Genomic DNA, 9,681 nt, shown 5'->3' with positions numbered 1-9,681 from the left:
CCCCCCCCCCTCCTCTGGCGCCAAGACTCAATAAATTCCTATCACACACATCAGGGATAGAGAACTTGCGGTGCTTGCCAGAACACAGAGCCTGTGATTCTAACATGAAGCGAAACTGGAAAGGACTGAGAAATGTGGCAATTGATCCAGTCCTGGGGAGCGCGGGAGAGACAGAGAGACGGACGTGGGAAAAGGAGTGGGGGGGGGGGCGGGGTCAGTGGAACCCTATGCTGCTGGAATTATGGACTACCCCACGTTTTGGGAAGGAAGCAAAGGATAGTGCGTGGTGAGCTGAGTAAGTAGTAGGTGATGCTGAGAAGGATTTGGAGCAAGCAGAAGTCTGGGCTTGGGCTCCAAGCTTGGCTTGCTCGCTCCTCTAGCGCCCCTACTGGTCCCCAAGCTACTGTGTATGCCTACAGCTCCCCACCACCCCTCACATACTGTTTCCCCCTGTGTTGAATTTAGGGAGCAGGAGAAACATATGGTCGTGGCATATGCTCCATGGTCCTGTTTTCCTGGTTCCCGCTACTCACAGCCCATCCCCTCCCTGTTCCTTCTCCAGCTCGTGCCTTGGTCTCCTCCCCCTGCTCCTGACTCTCCTTGACCGTTCACCGTACTTAGCGCGTGACTCTGGGTCGTGCCCCCCCACACACACACACACCTGTACTTTTAATTGCTTTGCACGAGGCCAGGTCGCATCCTTGGGAAGGAGAGCACTGCCCTGCAGGACGGTTGGCTAAGGCACTGGGTGCAGGACAATTCTCTCCAACTAGGCGGTCTGGTGCTTTTCAGTGGATAAGGTGCTAGGGGTTAAAGTTGCTAAATTGGAGCCCTGGTGGTGAGTCTTTCCGCCTTCCCTTGTGTCCACTGCTTTCAGATGCCCGGGAGCTTAATTTTCCTTTCTCTTTGTCTTTCTGTTTTTGTCTGTCTGTCCCTGTTTCTCTATTTCTGCTGTTCCCCATCCCCTGCAATTTGTTATTTAAGGAATGAGGATAAGCTCAGGGTGCAAGGTCACAGGAGGTTAAAGGCAAAGAGGCAGGATGCTCCATCAGTGCCCCTTGAGTTGTAGATCAGCCAGATCTACAGGGTGAGGCCCTGTCTCAAAAGAAAGAGAGAGGGGGCAGGGAGGGAGGGAGAGAGGCAGGGAGGGAGGGAGAGGAGAAAGAGGGAGGGAGGAAGAGAAGAAGGAAACTAGCCGCACATTTTCCCTTCGTCTGGAACACACAGAATAGAAACGTTTGGACTGTGTAGGATTTGGATGCAACGGCTCCTGAACTTCACCCTTGTGCTCGGTTAGTTTTGTTCGTGTTTTCCTAGTTCCCTGGTGTGTTGGCAGGTTGTTTATTTGAGAGTCTGGGGTGTAAATTTCAATCCTCTAAGCGTTCATGGTAGAGAGATTTTTGCTGCATCTTATAAGTTTGGTATGTTGTTTCTGTTTTCATTTGTCTCAAGATAGCAGTAATTGCTTTTAAAAAAATGTCTTCACTGATACCTTAGTGTGCTGTCTAATTTCCATTTGTCTGTGAATTTTCACGAGTACTTCCTCCTGTTATTTATGTCAAAGTTTCATAGCACTGTATTCAGAAAAGATACATGATGCAGGGTCCATGAGCACCGGTCACAGCCTCCTGAGTAGTTAAAATTAAAAGCACGTGTCTGTTTTAACTAACACAGCTACTTCTGTACTCTTTTGGTTTCCATTTTCTTGGGATATATTTTATTTTTAACTCCTGTTATGGCCATGTAATGTATACACACAACAATAATAATAAATAATTATTTGAAAACAGTACTAGAGATTTTTCTAGTAATATTATGGTCATGTTATATTTGTTGTATTCCAAAATATTAAATAGTTTACCTGAGCATCATTTTTCCAGAAAATAATTGTGTGTGTGTGTGTGTGTATGCATGTGTGCATGTGCACGTGTGGGCTTGCACATGCTGACAAGGTCCCTGATTTGATAGCTGTGCCTGAATTTAGATTACAGTTCCTGTAACTGACAGTCTCCCTCAGGTTCATCCTCAGCGCACTTAAGATTAAATAAAGCTTTAATGACTCTCCTTTATGGCTCTGAGCTCCAGCTCTTGGCCTGCCTCAGAGCTGCCTCCCCCCAAAATTCTGCCAGCTGTGCAAGGCTGTGCTCAGTGGTGGGAATCTGAACCTACACGCCTGATTTCAGCTAGGAAGAGTGATGATGGCTGCCCAAGTGAATGAAATCCCTGACAAGAAGCTGTGTCTGGCTGTGAACAACAACAGCAGCAGCAACAAGACCTTCAGGAAGAAGTCTATGTCTGCAGAGACTGATAGACCACTGGGGTTTCAGCACAGAGGGGAGACTAGACTTCCGTAGGTTCAGAAGCTAATTATTTTATCTTGGTCTGGTGTTAGCCTCCAAGGACAGTCCATATCTGAACCGATACCTTGTGGTAATAAATAAAAACCTCTTAGAAGCTATTATCTTAGTGGAACACTAGTTTCCACCACCCCAAGAGCTAAGCATGTCACCAGACAGCATCCAGGGCCTTACGAAATAGCTCTCCCTATTTGGTCTCACCAACTCTCTGGTGGACCCACCAATGCATCTTAAAGTTGTTTTGATTTGAGACTTTCATTGTTCTGTAAAATTCTAAAAGCCCTGTAAAACTGCTTTCACATTGGGACGTGGAATTTGGGGTAACCTAAATCTGTGTTCCTAAGTCATGGTAACACCAAGTGGTTCTTATTCCTGTTAAGATAAAAGCTGCGGTTTTAACATCAGTACCTGCCATGTCATCTACTCCATAAGAAATGGATTTCATTTTTCCCAACTATATATGTGTACCTAGTATAAAGCATATTATAGATATAATATTCATTAAATTTAAGAATTAATCTCCTCATAGTTCATTTGGCAGCTACAACAAAATCCATGGGCTATGTGACTTACAAACTGCAGGAAATTTTGGTGGGTTTTTAGGAGGCTGGAATGTCTGAAACGAAAGTGCCAGCAGATCAGTGTCTTGTGAAGTCTCTTTCCCGACACACAGGGGGCGCTAATGTCTGCACGTACTCACATGACAGACAGATGAGATGGAGAGGCTGGCTGGCTCTGGGGCTTCATGTACAGGTAGCAATCCCACTTACATCACCTCTCGACGTTCCCATTTCTAAATAACATCGTCTTTGCTGTTAGGATTTAGCATATGAGTCTGGTACGAACATAAACATAAATGTTCAGTTCGTTACAAACCACTCCCCTTATTGGTGGTAGTTATTTCCATATTGTAAATTTGAAAAACAAAGTAATTAATCTTTGTTTAGTGCATGACATTTTGTAGATGTTAGGATCTCCACAGATGCTGAATACATTTTAAATGTAAGAATACATAACTACTCAGATACCCCAAGTGATTAGTTACTTTAAAACTGTATTAGAAAATTAAATGAATACAATTTAAGTAATTTACTTGTCTAAAAGTCACATGCTGCTAGATATTATTTTTTTGCTTTAAAACTTTTTATTAATTCTTTGAGAATTTTGTGCAATGCATTCTGATCATATTTGCCTCCTCCACCAATTCCTTTCCTCCTCGAGTTTCTCAACATGGTCCTCTTTTAATTTTTTTTAATTCATTGAGTGGTTTATGTTGCCCATATATGCTTGGGTGTGTGGTCTTCCACTAGAATGTGGTCGATGAACCATGGGCCACACCCCTAAAGGACATATTAATTACCAACACCTAGCTGGATGGGATGGGGCTTTGTGTTCATCTTCCCACATGTTGGGCTTTGACCTAACGTTCACTTCCCCAGGTCTTGCACATGTTGTCATAAATACTATGAGCTCATATGTGCGGATGCCCTGTCGTGTTCTGAAGACACTGTTTACCTGCAGATGTGTAGCACCTCTGGTTCTTACACTCTTTCTGTCCCCTCTTCCACAATGCTCCCTGATAGGGATACAGATGCAGTCTCTTATTCTGTGTACTTGGGTCAGCTGTATGTCTCTGTGTTGATCTCTATTTACAGCAAACAGATTCTTGTCTGATGAAGATCGGGAGATGGATTAACAATCTTTTATAATGACAAGCCATTAGTAGTCAGTTTAATACTGTGTGCATTTAGCAGAATAACAGTAGTAGGTTCTCTCTGGGGGCGTCCATGATCTGTCTGACCACAGAGTTCTTGGCCCTCATAATTATGATAGGTATAGGTTTCATCTTCTGGTGAAAGACTTAAATCAGTCATTGGTTACTCCCATAACATTTATGGTACTATTGTACATAGTACTGCACATATTATTGTATATGGTATTGTGCTATACCAGTGGGCTTCTCTTACCACTCCAGTCATTACTGTAGCTTACAAAGTTCAGAGCCGGGTGAGACTGGTGGTAACTTTTCTTGCTCCAGAGAACCAATAGTGTCTTCCAGCACCACAAAAGCTAAGCAGTTAGGGATGAAGCTTCCAGATGAGAACCAACTTGATTCTTTTTTTTTCTGTTCTTTAACTCAAGGGTGCAGTGTCTTCAGAATTATGGTCTTACATCCAAGTTCTGGAGAGTAGCCAATAGCGCTGGCAATAGCCTTTACTGTTTGGAAGGAAGACTTTGGGACCTTACTGGCCAACAACTCCAAAAGTTACAAAGTTACAACCCCCTCCTCTCCTCTGTGTGTGTGTGTGTGTGTGTGCACGCACGTGCGCGCACATCTGTAGTAGCCTGCAGGTCCCCATACAACATTTCTGAAGGTCTTTGGAGGTACTTATCTCTTCACATATTACCTCCTCTACCCTGCCCTTCCATCCACTACCCAAATTTAATGCTTCCTAATCCAATATTCCCCCTTTAAGTCTTTATACCACCGGGTTCTCTCTCTTGCCTGTTGAAACTCCTCCCCTCCGCCCAGATTTTCAGACCTATAATGGGTGTTACAAATGAAACACACATATCTGAAGATTCAGGTAATCTTCATTTTCTTTTCTTTAAAAACATGTTTACTTCCTCCAGAGTTGAACTTCCACTCCGTACAGAAGAATGGCTTCACTGGAGACCAAAAAACTTGTGATTCTTCTGTGGAAGAACTTTACTTTAAAGGTGAGTTGAGCTCTGCATAGTGATCTTGCAGAAGCTCAGAGACGGCCGACACTAATTCTCCCATCGCAATCACTGCCTTTTGATGTATACAGTTTTACTTTTCTTGCTTCCAGGGCTGGGGCTCCCTATTCCAAACGTAGAATCTACACTGAGTGAGGCAATAGCAGAGTATTACATAGGAGAGAGAAAATGGCAGTCTATGAAATTTTTCTGTCCCATAGTAAAGCCTTGCTTATTGGTCACGTGTGTTAACTGAACGAAGTCTCTTATTAACTCAGTACATACAAATTGCCATTTGTTAAATCAATGACCTCTTGGAAAAATTAACATGATATTGTTCTTCTTTAATTCTTTTAGAGGCGGAAGTTTGGGGCTTTGGTTACTGAAATAGTCCTGATGTTTGTATTCAGTGTTGTGCTTTTGGCAACGCGCAAACTTCTTCCTATAAAAAAGATTGAATCTGTCCGTTATCCTCATCAGCCGGTCAGTGATGTTCCTTCCTTCATCCACGTCTTCACCAGTTCTCATCCTTGGGAACTGGCCTATGTGCCTTCCAACAGCACCACAGTACAGAATATTGTTGAAAATGTGAAAAAGGATTTAAACTTCCGTATGAAAGGTTAGTTAAGATGTTCATAAAAGCATATTATTCAATTATTTTAGCAAAAACATTATCTTTTTACCTGGACAGTTATCTTCTACACAAAACACGACAGGATATCCTCATAGCCAAGGGTCAGCTTTCTAAGTATGCTATTATAAAACTGGTTAAACTTGAAAGTTAAGTTTCTCTTAACTTTTTTTCTCTATACCCCCCAAAACAAAATAATATCTTAACATTAGATGATCAATTTATGGTTCTCCAAATTATTCTCCAGCTCTGTGATACTAAGTCTGCATTGTTTCTGAATGAGTTTTAAAACTCGGGGCCGGAATAGCATCAGGAGCATTGCTGTGTTCAGCAGAGACACACAGGATAAACATCTTTATTCTGAATTAGTAGTGGTCAATTATTTAAAAACAGTATTGCACAATCCATAGAAGGCTATATCTGAGTTCATTTTATATAAGTGTAAAAAAGTACCTGACACAGGTGGCGTATAAAGCAAAGTTTATTTAACACATAGTTTTGGAAGTGAAAAGAACAAGATTGGTGTCCCCATCTGTATCTTGGCTGTGTCACAGTGAAGTAGATGGCATTGTAGTGGAGAAAGGTCATATGGAGAGACAGGAAGCTACAAGCTATATAGAACAGGCCCAGACCAGCTCTTTTCTAACCACCCTCTCACATAGGAGCTAACCTGGGTTCTGCAAAAACTTCATTACACCCCCCCCCCAGAGAAATCCCTCCAATGGCTTAACTATTTTCCACACGCACCGCTTAAAGCTCCTACCTCCTCCAAGTTGTGACTGTAACAATTGAGCTACATGCTTGAGGCATATCCAGACCACAGTGGATATTAGAGAAGCTATGTAGAATTGTTTTAAGTTTACAGTTCCTCACTTACCTTCTTCACACTCTTGGATCTATTTCTCCCCAGTTTCTCAAGGAGGCAAATACTATTAGAAATTCTGTGACTTCCCTCTAATGAAGTCCTCTCTTTGAATAAGCATACAGTCCAGCTCCTCTGCCTCAGGAGCATCGGGATCAGGGCCAGGTCCTGAGTCTGTAACCTCAACCATCCTTTTTTCTTAGATCATGGCTATACCTTTGTTTTCTGACCAACACAGGAAATACTCGTTTTTATGCAAACATAAATGAATACTCAATCATCATAATCACTTAAAGGCAGGTCTTTCAAGGGTTGAACCCAACCAAGACTTCCTATAATTACTGGATAGGAAAGATAGGCTAAAATAATGGGGAATGTTTTAGAATGGACTGTTTGATTGTTTTGAATTTGTTTACAAAAATGAGTGGAGCAGAGTCGCTGAGGGAACTGGATTCATGATAGTTCTGGCGAGATGCAGAGGCAGTGACACCCAGAAGCACAGGTGACAAGTGTGGAGGAGGGTGTTTTAAGGGTGGGAACACAAGCATCGAGAGCACCTCCAGTGAGAATGCCAGCGCCATCAATAGTGATGACGGTGGAGCTTTCCTTGTGTGCCTTTGGGAATCAGGGATTTGCTGAAGGGATTTACACCAGCAAAGCCATCTCAGTCTAAGGGGTAAAACTATGTGGAACCTGATTTATACTGCAGCAGCTGTTAAGTCTATACATTGTGTTTACATCAACCATGCTTTTGATTCTAGGGAAATCCTTTAGGGTGTACAATGTACTGTGTAAAAATGGACTATATATTGAACAACTAAGGTTTTTTGATGATGTGGGAGTCCCGTCTGTGTGTTGCTTTTCTTGGTTAATGAATAAAGAAACTGCCTTGGCCTGTTGATAGGGCAGAACTTAGGTAGGCAGGGAAAACAGAAATGAATACTGAGAGAAGGAAAGAGTCAGATACTATGGATCCACTGGAGACAGATGCTGGGAATTTTACCCGGTAAGCCACTGCCATGTGGCGATACACAGATTAATAGAAATGGGTTAAATTAAGATGTAAGAATTAGCCAATAAAAAACTAGAGATAATGGGCCAAGCAGCGATTTAATTAATACAGTTTCTGTGTGGTATTTCGGGGCTAAGCTAGCCAGGCAGCTGGGACGAACAAGCGGGCCCTCCTTGCAACATTTTGACTTAGGAAAATATAAATTACACATTTTCTAAGGTCAATCAGGTTACATTTCAAAGTTAAACTCATTGATTGAAACTCTCAATTATTGGAATATGCTCACTCAAACACCAAAATCATGAAGTGGCTTCATTCCCCAATTTCCACATATTTTTAATTCAGTAGTAAATATTATGGAACCATGGTATGACACCTTTCCCGCTAATTTCTCCTCAGACTGGAAAGGCCTTAGCCCTGGGGCACTTTCACCAGTCAGCTTACTCCAGCAGGTGTTCACAGCTCCCGCCCTCCAGGCAGGAGGCGCTGTCAATCATTCTGCTTTCCTGGATTCTTCCTCTCTCTACAGTTACAGGGTTTTCTTCAGAAAGTGATTTGGAAGATTACATTAGGTCAGCTGTCAACTCTAGAAATGTTCTGGCTGCTATTGTGTTTGACCACAGCTTCACAAACAGCAACGATCCCTTGCCAAAGAAGGTGAGAAAGTTTTCCATAGAAGCCCATGGCTGAGGGGCTGAAGAGGTGGCTCAGTGGAGAACACAGAGGGTAATATTGTTCTTCCAGAGGACCTGAGTTCATTTCTTGACACTCACACTAGGCAACTTATAACCACCTGTAACTCCAGCTCCAAGAGATCTCACACACCCATGTGCATATATACCCCCATACAGAAACACACAAATATACATAATTAAAAATAAAATAAATATTTTAAAAAGAGAAACCTCAAAACTGTACAGGAAGTGAACTGTCACATTGGACGATATCTTGAGCATATGAGACCTCAAAGCCCACCTCCACAATTGACACATTTCCTCCCACAAGGCCATATCTACTCCAGCAAAGCCATGCCTCCCAATAGTGCCACTCCCTTTCGGGACTATTTTCTTTTAAACTACCACAACATGCATTTAACAGGCCATGTTGAATCAGAAGCAGGATATCTACAAATACTGGGGATGATTCTGATAACTCAGCCCAAGGAAAGACAAAGACAGTTTTGAACTTAATGTCCCTGGTATTGAGGGAAAAGACCAAGTATAGAATGTGGATGTGTTTAGAGGCAAAATTCTGTGTTCAAGGTACAAGCAACTGTCCATGGGAGGCAAAGAGAGGCCTCAGCTAGGGTCATCGGTTCCTCTTTATTCTGTCTTGTCACTTTGGTACTTCCATGTGTCACCTATCCTTAAACTCCCATTCCTTGAGGGCTGACATAGGCGCGTCAGTGTGTGGAAATGTTTTCGGCGCAGTTTCAAGCCTCCGTCTTCTGCCTTCATTCATAGTCTCCCCTGTCCTGTCCTCGCCTTACTCGGGCCCTTTACAAGTGTGTTGGGCTGGTGCATATTGTCTCCCAACCATGCAACCTCTTTCCTCGGCCGCCCTTCCATAAATATTCCAGATGCGTCTTTATCACCAAATTTGAACTTAACATGATTAAATATATCTTCAACTAGGGCTTGAGCTCTCCGAGAAGTAGCATCTGTCCTTGACTGTGCAGTAATCCATCGACTGTTTCATATATGCCTGTACTTGCTCATCTAACCAATTTTTCTAGTCTAATTCCTGCAATTATTTGTTTGTTTGTCTCAAAGAGAATTTTTGGCCTAACTCAGTGTACCTTGGAGTTTGCTCAATTCTCTAAGATTAGTGACCTTTTCTTTCCATAATTATGCAACTTGCCACATTTCTACCTTAGCTCCTTCCTTCTCTGTCCTCCTCAACCACTTTCAGGAGAGGAAGAGATTTGTTTTTAGGAATAGCTGGCTAACATAAAGGGAAAGGAATGAATGCTCCCTTTTGGCATGTCTCATTTTAGTTTGCATGTCAGATGTCCTCCTAGGGAAAATACGTTCCTCGTATTCATGAGTTCCTGCTGTGATGGCTTACTACAAACCTACAGCAAAAATCCAACTGTCGT

General features: G+C 42.5%; 1 protein-coding gene across 1 annotated transcript in view; it reads left to right on the top strand.

Annotated features, from left to right (window-relative positions):
• The first annotated feature begins 5,018 nt into the window (after positions 1 to 5,018).
• The window catches only part of LOC126502360 (phospholipid-transporting ATPase ABCA3-like), a 65,459-nt gene continuing 60,796 nt past the window's right edge, over positions 5,019 to 9,681 (top strand). The window contains exons 1-3 of the mRNA XM_050143281.1: positions 5,019 to 5,078; positions 5,436 to 5,697; positions 8,113 to 8,240. Coding sequence (XP_049999238.1) covers positions 5,019 to 5,078; positions 5,436 to 5,697; positions 8,113 to 8,240 — 450 coding nt within the window. The remainder of the gene's footprint in view (positions 5,079 to 5,435; positions 5,698 to 8,112; positions 8,241 to 9,681) is intronic.

The sequence above is a fragment of the Alexandromys fortis genome, unplaced genomic scaffold (assembly GCF_014885135.2).
Source record: "Alexandromys fortis isolate MF-2015 unplaced genomic scaffold, M_Fortis_MF-2015_v1.1 scaffold_45, whole genome shotgun sequence".
Taxonomy (NCBI): domain Eukaryota; kingdom Metazoa; phylum Chordata; class Mammalia; order Rodentia; family Cricetidae; genus Alexandromys; species Alexandromys fortis.
Note: the sequence above shows the minus strand (reverse complement) of the source record. Positions and strands in the feature narration are given on the sequence as shown.